At 40.9% G+C, this 12,926-nt stretch overlaps 2 protein-coding genes across 11 annotated transcripts in view; one reads left to right on the top strand and one right to left on the bottom strand.

The window, feature by feature from the left end:
* The window catches only part of MTRF1 (mitochondrial translation release factor 1), a 70,144-nt gene extending 67,760 nt beyond the window's left edge, over window positions 1-2,384 (bottom strand). The window contains exon 1 of the mRNA XM_030311768.1: window positions 2,317-2,384. The gene's annotated coding sequence lies outside the window, so the exon portion shown is untranslated. The remainder of the gene's footprint in view (window positions 1-2,316) is intronic.
* The window catches only part of NAA16 (N-alpha-acetyltransferase 16, NatA auxiliary subunit), a 67,058-nt gene continuing 55,921 nt past the window's right edge, over window positions 1,790-12,926 (top strand). For 2 of the 10 annotated variants that reach the window (XM_030311675.1, XM_030311652.1), the window contains exons 1-4: window positions 1,792-2,102; window positions 7,331-7,415; window positions 9,241-9,345; window positions 11,449-11,606. In XM_030311675.1, the coding sequence (XP_030167535.1) occupies window positions 2,049-2,102; window positions 7,331-7,415; window positions 9,241-9,345; window positions 11,449-11,606 (402 nt within the window). In that variant the 5' untranslated portion in view covers window positions 1,792-2,048. The other 8 variants (XM_030311666.1, XR_004343034.1, XM_030311685.1 and 5 more) reach the window with 8 other exon arrangements.

The raw sequence follows: 12,926 nt of genomic DNA, 5'->3' as shown, positions 1-12,926 counted from the left end.
TCTCTCTCTCTCCCTCTCTCTCTCTCTCTCTCAAAAATAAACATAAAAAAAAATTACAGTCACTTGCTAATCCAGGCTTTCTGACTTGTGCACGCGTTACATCCTTCACACACTCCAAGGCTTACGATGACAACTACCAGCAACACTATCGGCATTTTCAAGTCTTTGCCTTCACTCCCATCCTAGTGTAGACAACCACACTATGCGTGCATTGCATGTCATGGTGTATGAAAGGCAGATGAGGAAAATATTAAATATTAGTATTAATAACTACCACTTCTCAGTGTTTGGGATTAAAGGTTTCCTTTGCACTGCTGGGAGATGCTGGGGAGGCTGTGGGAAGGGGAGAGGTTGGCAGTGGGTGGGAAGCTGCAGAGAAGCCTAGGGTCTGTCTAGAACACATAGGCCCTTATGGACCTTCCCCCTTTTAATAAGTCCCTTCCTTATTTTATTTTATTTTATTTTATTTTATTTTATTTTATTTTATTTTATTTTATTAAAATATGTATATTTTTAAGTAATTGTTACACCCAACATGGGGCTGGAACTCACAACCCTGAGATCAATAGTTGCATATTCTACTGACTGAGCCAGACAAGCCCCCTCCTACCCTATTTTGATAGACTCCTGGGGCACCTGGGTGGTTCATTCAGTTAAGTGACAAACTCTTGATTTTGGCTCAGGTCAGGATCTCACAGTTCATGAGATCAGACCCCATGTCGGGCTCTGTGCTGGCCGAGCCTGCTTGGAATTCTTCCTCTCCCTCTCTCTCTGCCCTTCCCCGGCTTCTCTCTCTCAAAATAAAGAAAGAAAAAAAGAAAAGAAAAAAAACACTTTCAAAAGACTCCTGTGATAACTTCTCCCATCTCCAACCAACTCAGGCTAGAGGGAAAATTAAATAAGCCTCAAGCCAGCTTTGATTACAGCCTGTTAAGTGCAAGTATGCATCAGTCACTCTGTAGTCACACAAATATGCACAAGTTAAGATTCAGAACATGTGTACATAAATTTATGCATCTAATATTTACATATTCCATAATATTAAACCTACATCGTACGCATGGTTATGCTTGTCATCGATGCATATCGTATCTTTCTAGACTCACACGTTTCTATCACTGTGCTACTGTTTACATGTGATAGTGCCCCAGAGTTGAAGATCCTGGGTTTGAATCCTGTTTCTGTCATTATTATATGGCTTGTATGAAGGGGAACCTTCTGACGAGAAGGTTTTTCACTGACAACGTTAGGTGTTCTAAACTGGGGGCAATAATTGTTTACTGACACTTCAAACATGCTTTCACATTAGTCCATTTCCAGGCCCACCCAATGACTTCACATGCGTTGTAAACACGTCTTTGGTCTGCACTGAAAAGAGAAGCCTTCTCTCAAAGTCTAAGTGAAGGGGAAAGGACGGAAAACAAGTTCGTCCTACAAGACTTTACTTTGAGCCCAGCACTGTGTAAAGTTCCTGAGTGCAGAGAAGTCCAAAAGTGAGTGCGGTATAACAAACATTCTCTTGGGCCACAAGCCTAGCAATCAGAGCACAGTACAATCAGTAACTTACGATTTGTAATGAGTCAGGCTGTACTAGGCCCACAGGAAACTTTCATAAAAGATAAACATCACTTGGGGCGCCTGGGAGGCTCAGTCGGTTAAGCGTCCAAGGTGCCGGTGACAGAGGCAACCTAACACTCCGCACACTACGGTCCCCGCCGCCCGGACGCCCCCGCCGCCTCTGGCCTGCGGAGCGCCCCGCGCAGGCGCACGCCGCCCCGCTCTAGGGGACGGGCCCCAGCTGCCATCTTGCCGCGCGCGGGAGCCACCGCCGCTCACCAGTCCGTAGAGCCGGAGTCGAGGTTGTCCAGCCTAGATCGCGTTCCCTTTCCATTGCCAGCCCTGCCCAACGGCCTGCCCGGCCTGCCCAGCCCCTACTCCAGGCCATGAAGTGACCCATCGCCCGCTGCCCGACTCCTAGCATTGGTCCGCCCCGGTGCCCACCCCTGCGGAACGGAGCGCCCGGGCACCCGGTCTCCCCGCCGGCCGCGATGCCGAACGTGCAGCTGCCGCCCAAGGAGAGCAACCTTTTCAAGCGCATCTTGGTGAGTGGCCGAGGCCGCGCTTCCGACCCGGCCAGGCGCGGCGATCAGTCTGGAGGCGGCGTCGCCAACGCGAGCTGGGCTCGGCCCCGGCTCCGTTCTTTGTTTACCTCCGAACCTTCTCGACCTGACTCCCCGCCTCGGCCGGCCTCCCCCTGCCCCCGCGCGCTTCGTCTCGCTGCGTCTCTCGCTGCACCCCCGCCGCGCTCCGCAGTACCTTTGGGCCGGGACGCGTCGGCCGGGAGTGGCCCCCTTGGCCTCTGCGGCGCTCTGCGGCCAAACTCACGACCTCAGCCCTACCGATCCTCCCGTTTGTTTCTTTTCCCCTTGGCCAGGTGTGTTCGTTCACTGATTCGTGCTTAACCTATTGCACAGTGCACGCTGATACCTGCTAAAGAGGGGGCGAGCCCCTGGTGCAGTGGGGCTCCGATTTATACCGGTTACGGGAAAATTAAATCCTAGGAGGCCAAGCCTCCCTTTTAGAAAGAGTTTTTGTTTTTGATGTGCCGTACTTACCCCCCTTTGGAAGAGACCAAGTGACTTGGACTGCATTTCAAAGTCAAAAGTCGAACACAGCTCTTTGGTCTCTTTTAACTTATTCAGGCCCTGCATTGGCGAAGTCGCGCCGACTGGCCGATTTCACACTTGAGGGGAGCCTTTACTTTGTTTCCAAGCAGAAACCTGAATAGGACCCGGAAAGAGATGACTGCTGCCCAGACGGGAGAGCTTTCCGTGGGTTCTGTGCCAGTGTCCTTGGTGCCTTCAGTTGGTTCCCAGGGCCATTCTTCCAGGGAGGAGAGGCAACATGCCTTTGCCTTTCTCATTGTGCGCTGGAGACTGTAGATTTTAAACTGATATTGTAAATAGTGTCTTTTCCAGTGTATCATTTCATCTCAAAATGAGCGTTTAGATTTTAAGAGTGAATTTATTACTTAGAGCTTGTGTTACTTACATGACTTAACATGGTAAGTTGTTGCTTACCTTTACTGTAAATAAAATCCTACCTTTAGAATAGTTTTAAGCATTATCAAGGTAGGTTAGAAGGTAAGAACTCATATTAGCTGTTCTGTTTCAAGCCAATAGAAACTTCATGCTTCTTCAAAATGTTAAAAAGATACATAATAGATGGGATTAATATTTTAAGTCTTAATTTTACGTGGTACTTAGTGTTGAGCAAACAATGAGAGACAAATGTAAAAACAAAAAATTCTAATTAAAGTATTTTGGCAGATTGCTTCCTTGGGCCTTGTATATATTTTTTGTTAGTTTAGTTTTCATTTATTTCCATACCCTTATCACAGGATGGATTTTGGAGAAGTGAACTTTTTGACCCATTCAGGTTCACCTATAAGTTGTTAATTGGATTTAAGGACATTTGGCATTATACCTAAAAGATGACAACACTTATTTTCACTCTATATGGATATTTTCTAGTTCCAATCGTGTTATCAATAGATTATAAAAAAACAATTATATGATTTATTATACTCTAGTTACAAAAAAGTTATAGCTGCTGAATTAACTTTATTCCTAAATAAATTGGGAAATGCTAAACATGTTCTTATCTGGGTCTATAATATTTACTATAAGGTTACATGAATTTAGGAAGGTGCTGCAAAAGTGAATGATTTTATCATTTCACAGTTGCAATAAATGTGGGTATCATTTTGCTACACCAACTCCATGAACAGTCACAAAATTATTTTTCAAGTTTGGTTGGTGGACCAGAGTGCTTTGCCAATAAATTTTTAAAAATTAATTATGAATGTACTTGAACACATCTGTACAAATTTACCAGCTAGCTGATTACATGTTCTGCATGGCTTGTACATGCCTGTCTTATTCCCCAAACTGGCTATTGGCGTTATGTGTTGTTGAATTTTGGAGCTATTCCATGCATTCTTTTACAAATGAAACAAACCCAGGAATGGTAAGTGACTAAATGTCTAAGGTTCTCTGTGTGGTTAGTAGCAAAGTTGAAACCAGAATCTATCTTTTGTACTGAGTATATATTCCTTACCAAACTTAATGCTTTTCTTTAACCTGTGTATTTATTTATTTATTTATTTAAAAAAAATTTTTTTTTTCAACGTTTATTTATTTTTGGGACAGAGAGAGACAGAGCATGAACGGGGGAGGGGCAGAGAGAGAGGGAGACACAGAATCGGAAACAGGCTCCAGGCTCTGAGCCATCAGCCCAGAGCCCGACGCGGGGCTCGAACTCAAGGACCGCGAGATCGTGACCTGGCTGAAGTTGGACGCTTAACCGACTGCGCCACCCAGGCGCCCCTAACCTGTGTATTTAGATACTAGAGACAGACTACCTGGTTTTTTGTTTGTTTTTTTAGAGCTTATTTAGAGAGAGAGAGAGAGAGAGAGAACCAGAGGGGGAGAGGTGGGGCGGGCGGGCAGAGGAGCTGAAGCAGGATCTGTGCTCCCAAGCAGAGAACCTGATGTGGAGCTCTAATTTATGAACCGGGAGATCATGACCTGAAGTAGTAAGTCATCCAAAGTTCGATGCTTAACCGACTGAGCCACCCAGGTGCCCCCAGACTACCTGGTTTGAATTATGGCTCCGACAGTTACTAGCTCTGTAAATTCAGTAACCATGTGCCTCACTCTCGCCATCTGAAATGGAGAGATAACCTCATAGGTGTTCCTGGGATTTAAATAAGGATTAAGTGAATGGTACCTGACACTAGTAAATGCTTCCAATAAGTATTAACTATTATTTTTGTTGTTATTGGTAATACAAGTATCAGTATTTCCAGATCACTTGTTAAGTCAGAAAAAACCCGTAATATTTCTTTTTTTCCTGTTCCCTAGTGGTTCCTTCTGCTTGTGTTTTTCTTGTCATTTGTCAGATGAACTCCTAAAGTCAAACTCAGATTATTTTTATTTTATTTTAAATATTTTTGGAATAGGGGATATATTCAGATGGTTCAAAATTCAGATTTGTCTCCCATCTTTGTCTTCCAACTAAGTTTCCTTCCCTAGAAGTGATCAAGAAGCCTCAATTTATTATTATTTTTTAAATTTTATTTATTTATTTTGGGAGAGAGAGTTGGGGGGGCAGGGAGAGAGAGAGAGAGAGAGAGAGAGAGAGAGAATCCTAAGCAGTGCAGAACCTGACACAGGGCTCGAATTCACAAACTGCAAGATCATGACCTGAGCTGAAATTAAGAGTTGCAGGGCTTGAACTCACCAACTGTGAGATCTTGACCTGAGTTGAAGTCAAGAGTCAATACTTAACTGACTGAGCCACTCAGGTGCCCCAAGAAGTCTCAATTTAAACATTTTCTGTGAACACTTTTCTAATTCTCTCCACATCCCACCCCTGCTGCATAGATTAACCACTTCCTCCTTCCTTCCTGGTACTGTTTTGCTTTGAACCTTATAGACTATATGTATATATTTTATTTTATTTTAAATTTTTAAAACAATGTTTATTTATTTTTGAGAGAGAGAAAGAGAAAGAGAGAGAGAGAGAATGAGTTGGGGAAGGGCAGGGAGGGAGGGGGACAGGGGATCAGAAGCCAGCTCCGTGCTGACAGCAGAAGCCCTATGTAGGGCTTGAACTCAAGAACCGTGAGATCATGACCTGAGCCAAAGTTGAACACTTAATTGACTGACCCACCCAAGTGCCTCTTATTTATATTTTTTAGTATACTGTATTTATTGAGCAGTTCTAATTTGTGTAGACTCTGAGGATGCAGCGTTTAAACTAGACAAGATCTCTGTTCTCATGGAGGTTATACAGCATGGTGAAGAAGACAGACACTAAATAAGTAATCAAATAACAATTTCAGGGAATGATAGTGCGGTGTAGAAAATGGAGTAACATGATAGAGAGTGTATGTTTTGTGTGTGGGGGGGGTGGGAGACTGGCAGTGTTAGAGTGGTCAGGCAGGTGACATGTGAGATTCCACTAGTAAGGAAGCTCTGGGGAAGAACATTTCATGTGTAGAAGGAACACATGCAGAGGCCCTGAAGTGGGCATAAACTTGGCATGTTGAGTGCTGGAAAGAGCATGCATGGCAGTTTAAATGAGACATGCCTGTCTCATTTGGAAGATGATGAGATGTTCATGTGATCAGTGGCTGTGGTGGACAGTCGCTGGTTACTGAGCCTGGCTGGTGGCACTTAGGTGTTGCTCACACATGTATTAGACTAGTGATGGAAAGATCATGGTCTTTGGAGTCAGACCAGAGTTTGCAAGTACACTGAGCCACTTATAAACAAATTTTATGAACTCTTACATTTCAGTTTCTATGTCTGTAGGGAGGAGGTAATGACACCTACCTTAAGGAATACATATGAGATATAATAGGTTTTGTATGGACATACAGTAGTTGTGTGTGTGTGTGTGTGTGTGTGTGTGTATGCATGCCTTGGTTTCATTTTTTTTTTAATGTTTTTATTTATTTTTGGGACAGAGAGAGACAGAGCATGAGCAGGGGAGGGGCAGAGAGAGAGGGAGACACAGAATCTGAAGCAGGCTCCAGGCTCTGAGCTGTCAGCACAGAGCCCGATGTGGGGCTCGAACTCACAGACTGTGAGATCATGACCTGAGCTGAAGTCAGACGTTTAACCGACTGAGCCACCCAGGCGCCCCGCCTTGGTTCCATATTTGAAGTGGCACTAATGCAGTTTCTGGTTTTTTTCTGTGTTGTTATCACATATTTTTTGCTTTTGGATTTGAATTTTTACAAAATGTAGCAGTGTTGGTTGGCAATTAAATTCCCTATTTTTATTTGTATTTTTTTTAATGTTTATTTATTTTTGAGAGAGAGAGAGAGAGAGAGAAAGAGAGAGCAAGTGATGGAGGGGGGGAGAGAGAGAGGAGACAGAAGATCTGAAACAGACTTCACTGACAGCAGAGAGCCCTACACGGGGCTCGAACCCATGAACTGTGAGATCATGACGTGAGCCGAAATCAAGAGTCAGATGCTTAGCCAACTGAGCCACCCAGATGCCCCTAAGTTCCCTATTTATTATTTTTTTTTTCCTTTTCTTCTATAAAAGTGAAAATACTCATACTAGCACAACTTGGCAAGGAGTAGTTTATGAAATATACTTCATGCTATAAGTGATTTAAATTGGTATAAAACCTTCCCATTGTATATATTTTAAACCTACTTTTGGATCTTAAATTTAGAATTTATATAATGCAACAAAAAGTTGCTCTCTGTTCATTTTATTAATTAATTCTTGTTCATATTTCTTTACAGAAATGTTACGAACAGAAGCAGTACAAAAATGGCCTCAAGTTTTGCAAGATGATTCTTTCAAATCCAAAATTTGCTGAACATGGAGGTATTGCCTCATCTGTGAGAGACTGCTTTGGGGAACTGTAATTCCAAAATCAGACAGATAGGATTCCTAACAGTGAAAGAAGAATACTTCCAGATTCCATGCCTTGTAGCTCTCTATTAGAGTGTATAAACATTTTTGGTTATGTGTCTTATCAATCTTATTCTAGGTCACTTTCCTTTTATTATGCTTAGGTGTATGCACAGTCTTTCAGTCTTTACTTCCAGATAAGTGACTGGTTGATCTGTTGGGGAATAATTGGAGTATATAACAGTACTTTTATAGATGTCATTTCATCTATTACTTTGAATAGGACTTAAATTTATACTTTGATTTCTTGTCTGAAATGAGGATCATATCTGCAATACAGAAGTAGTATAAAAATAGTCAGATGTATTTTATTCTTTGGTAGATGTCTTTTTTATATATATGCTGACCTTTCTATATAAATACTTAGATACTATTGATTTACCATTAAATTGTTTATCTTGAGTTGTTAGCAGGGTGTTAATAGGTCTGTATTTGCTTGTCTCATCCTTTTTCACTGGTGACCAGTGTTTATTTAAAGGATGGATCAGGTTAGACATGCAAGTTATGGTCCTACAGCAGAGCACAGCTAATTGGGGTCTCTGAATATTAGACGAGGGTAACTCTTGAGACCATCTTCTTGAGAAAATAGGCTAACTCTGCTCAGCTTTCGAATAACACTGAAAACATTCTTTGAAGGAAATGGAAAGAAGTCTTCATTTCATAGAATTTTAAAAATGTAAAGCTTGTTTTCAAGTTTTTTTCTCCATGGAACCCTTATCCAAAGTGCAGCATGTGGAAAAAACAGATAAATGTGTATAAAATGACAGATAAATGAAGATGTTTGTAGGGGTCTGACTGCTGAATCACTGTGTTCTGAAAACCAGAGTCCACAGAGATCATTTGAAAACCATTGTTCTTGTCTAATTCCCTGCTTGTGGATTTATTCAGAGAATCATTTCATTATAAGCCATCTTTCATTAGCTGCCTTAAATATATTCTTGGGTTGCTACTCCTTCACCAGTCTTATACTCTTGAAATGCAAACTGATATTCCAACTAGAATTAGTTGGAATAAACTTGTGGCCAAAAATAAAGTGTGTTCCAATACTGAATAGGCTTATTTTTACATTGCATACATCTCTTTGCTAAGGAAGATTGTTTTTGTGGGGTGTAAATCAGATGGTGGATAGAAGTGCTCTTGGATGAAAGCTGTGGAGCCACTGTAATAGAGTTAACTCAACAGGACTCGGTGTTACCTTTTCTCAGCAGAATAATCTCAACCCCCTTTGTACAGTCTTCTAAAAGGCAGAAAGCATTGTAGGAGTCCTAGCCTAAGGGATTTCAGTCCCTAGTCCTCAGTCGTAGCCTGAGGGATTTCAGAAAAGGATTCAGGCTAAGCTTCAGTAAATACTTAAATGTAGTTTTACTTTTTGTATTGGAGAGAAGTTTCTTTTTATTTATTTATTTATTTATTTATTTATTTATTTATTTATTTATTCAATATATGAAATTTATTGTCAAATTGGTTTCCATACAACACCCAGTGCTCATCCCAAAAGGTGCCCTCCTCAGTGCCCATCACCCACCCCCCATCAACCCTCAGTTTGTTCTCAGTTTTTAAGAGTCTCTTATGCTTTGGCTCTCTGGAGAGAAGTTTCTAACTATGTGATTAAAAAGACAAATAATGCAAGCATTGGCAGATATCATATTAAAATAGTACTAAGAGCTAAACAAAATAAAATAGTGCTAAGAGAATATGAATTCTTTGTGCGTAAATAGAGGTTAAAAATATTTTTCAGAGACTTTGGCTATGAAGGGATTAACATTGAACTGCTTAGGAAAAAAAGAAGAAGCGTATGAATTTGTTCGTAAAGGACTTCGTAATGATGTCAAGAGCCATGTCTGTATCCTTTTGCAATAATTGAACTTTATTATTTCATTTACTTTCCATTTAGTGGGGTTTTCTAATTCAGGAAAAACAGACCTTTACTATGGGAAGTTTTGCATAGAAGAAAGAATTCAATGAACTCTGTGTACCGTTACTCAGCTTCAATAATCATCAACATTTTGTAATATTAGTTTCTTCTAGTCCCCATCCCTTGTTTATTACAGCTGGTTGAAAGAGAATCCCTGTACAGTATGTATTCACTTCAGTTGTGCTTAGTGTGAGAGAAAAGGAACTGATACGTGACTTGAAACCCATTTTTGTCTTACATATCCATAAACCTGTCATTCCAACTGACTTGTATAGTAAAATTTGTGTTCTTTAAACTTTGTTTTAGACATTTCAGAAGAAAAATTCAGAAACACCCTGTTTTAAAACAGAGTTTATTTAGTATTGAGTATGATATTGGTTCTTCAGTTTGGTTTCTGTTGCACAGGGACAAAGCTGGTAACTTCACTGGATACTTACTGTATTTTTCATTGGCTGATATCTCAGTATGTGAACAGACAAAAGTACTTTTTTTTTTTAAGCTTTTTTATTTTTATTTTTATTATTTATTTATTTATTTTTATTTTTTATTAAAAAAAATTTTTTTTTAACGTTTATTTGTTTTTGGGACAGAGAGAGACAGAGCATGAACGGGGGAGGGTCAGAGAGAGGGAGACACAGAATCTGAAACAGGCTCCAGGCTCTGAGCTGTCAGCACAGAGCCCGATGCGGGGCTCGAACTCACGGACCGTGAGGTCATGACCTGAGGTGAAGTCGGCCTCTCAACCGACTGAGCCACCCAGGCGCCCCTTTATTTTTATTTTTTTTAATGTTTATTTATTTTTGAGACAGAGAGAGAGAATGAATGGGGGCGGGCAGAGAGAGAGAGGGAGACACAGAATGGGAAGCAGGCTCCAGGCTCTGAGCCATCAGCCCAGAGCCCTACTCAGTGCTCAAACTCACGGACTGCGAGATCGTGACCCGAGCCGAGGTCCGACGCTTAACCGACTGAGCCACCCAGGCGCCCCCAAAAAGTACTTTTTTTTTTTTTAATTTTTTTTAACGTTTATTTATTTTTGAGACAGAGAGAGACAGAGCATGAGCGGGGGAGGGTCAGAGGGAGGGAGACACAGAATCCGAAACAGGCTCGAGGCTCTGAGCTGTCAGCACAGAGCCCGCACAGAGCCCGATGCGGGGCTCGAACTCACGGACCGCGAGATCATGACCTGAGCCGAAGTCGGCTGCTTAACTGACTTTGCCACCCAGGCGCCCCAACCCAAAAGTACTTTTTAAGGATGGGTCATCGAAACTGACTTTCATTTTTGTTTGGCTAATCTGTGTGCTTATTCACAATCTTTTCACATGTTGCCCTTGGATCTTAATATTTTATTCATCTAAGTATTGGCCAGTATTGAACATCAGTAGTCTAAGTAGTGTTTTCATGTATTTAGCTTAGGGTTCTCTCAAAATACTAAATACTTATTTCTTTATCTCAGTGCCTACCCCAGAATGAAGAGAAAGGGCATGTAAGTATGATAGTTTTTTTTTGGCTCTAAGATATGCTCAGACTTTAATTTATAGTAAATAAAATTTTGTGGTTGTTAGTGTCACTATTGAATTAACTGATGGTTACGTGTTGTTTGAGAATTGATTGACTATAAACTAGATTTAAAAGATAGTTGGCAGCTTTTGTGTGTATAGTAATGAAGCATCAGTAAGTATTGAGGTGCTGGGGTGAGGAACTAAGGGGGTAAGAGGTAGGAAACGTGAGGAATTTTTACCAAGAATTTTCTAAGGTTACATAAATACAATGGAGAATTCCAAACACGTGTAAGTGGAGAGCATAGACTAATGAACCCCCATCACCCAACTTTAATAATTTAACAGTTGTCAGTCAGGACTAATCTGGTTTGATCTCTTACCACCTGCTCACTGTCCCCCTCCCTCTGACCCCAGATTATTCTGAAGTAAAATCCAAGACAACTTACCACTTCGTTAAGGTAAGCTTTATATTAGATATGTAGCATAGCATATTTTAGTATCTGTGAATGTCTCTATTTCCTTAACTTAGTAGGTTGGCATGTTTATGGACTCTTGCAACGTTCTGATAAGAAGTATGATGAAGCTATTAAGTGCTATCGAAATGCCCTCAAATTAGATAAAGATAATCTACAAATTTTGAGAGATCTCTCTCTGTTGCAGATTCAAATGAGAGACCTTGAAGGTTATCGAGTAAGTACTTTAGTCTTAAGTTACATGTTCTTACAACAGACATAATTTGAAAACATTTGGGTTCAGAATGAGATGAGCATAGGCCAAGACTATATAGATTTGATTGTTCATCATCATCTATAGCAGAAGGGGAAAGTCACCTGAGACATTCTTCCCCAGTTAATAGTTGTGGAACTACATAGTTAATCATAAAAAGAGGGTAACTGTTTATTCATTTAATGCTTTTTAAAAACTAGACTACCTCCTATGTGCAAGGACTACCTCCTATTTACAGCTTTAGTAAACAAAGCTTTTATAATTGAAAGCTAAATGTAGGGATTAATTAGCTTTCTCTGTTATGGGTTAGTAAATATAAAATGATGTGGCAGGATTGCTATAAAGCAGTCTTTCTCTGGTCCAGACCTCTTCATACTGGCACCTTCCAATCTGCTGGGTATCTCCGTGTGCTTACTCCATTGAGTACCCTGACTTCAGTATGTCCACAATGGAATTCTCTCCCTTATATGAAGGAGACCACCAACTCTTAACAGTTCTCTTTAAATAAATTAAGTTCTTTCATTTACTTTTTACTTTTGTCTTCTATCATACAAATGCTTATACCCTGTGCCTAGATTTTTGCAGGTTTCGAGCATTCTGCTGAGCTTAATAAAGGTATCATTCTTCCAGATCATGATTTTTTCGTTTAGCCTAGGTGCGGTGGGAGTTAAAATCAGTTATCCATAGGAATGAGGCAAGGAAATTAAGAATATTGGCAAACTGTGCTTGCTAAAAGGGGTAGTGAAGATACAAGAGCAGTGGTTAGAAGTGAAGGACCTAAGGAACCAGAAGTACTGGTGGTTTCCCAGAACAAGGGTAGGAATGTCACTGAATAAGAGTGTTGGCCAGAGAGTGAGATATCTGAATTTATGATTTCTGGGTGGTAGTAAGGTCTAGGGTGTGGTTGCAGTAAAGTCTCATGGGTCCCTGAAGTGGGGTAAAGGAGATCATTAAAGATGAGGAAATCTTGATCCTAAGACAATAGCTTGTTTTGGATGGGTGATCCACAGTGTTGCATTTGCAGCAGGATAGTGGCAGGATTTGGCAGAGAGAAGAAAACTGACCCAGACTTTAATGAAGAAAGGAAGTGACAGAAACAGTGGTGAAAAGGAGAGATGAGAGTAACATAGCTTAATTTCATGTGCCTAAAATGAACCAGGCACACAAGGGGAGAGGAGTGATACTGTCTAAGTCGTTTGCTCAAAGATCTTTTTCTTGAAAAGACTGATCATGTTCTCCTTGTGACATATAGTGTGGATGGACTCACTTGGCACCTATCCCAAC

This window comes from Lynx canadensis, chromosome A1 (assembly GCF_007474595.2).
Source record: "Lynx canadensis isolate LIC74 chromosome A1, mLynCan4.pri.v2, whole genome shotgun sequence".
NCBI classification, from domain to species: Eukaryota; Metazoa; Chordata; class Mammalia; order Carnivora; family Felidae; genus Lynx; species Lynx canadensis.
The sequence above is the reverse complement of the archived record's forward strand: the minus strand, read 5'-3'. Positions and strand labels throughout refer to the sequence as shown.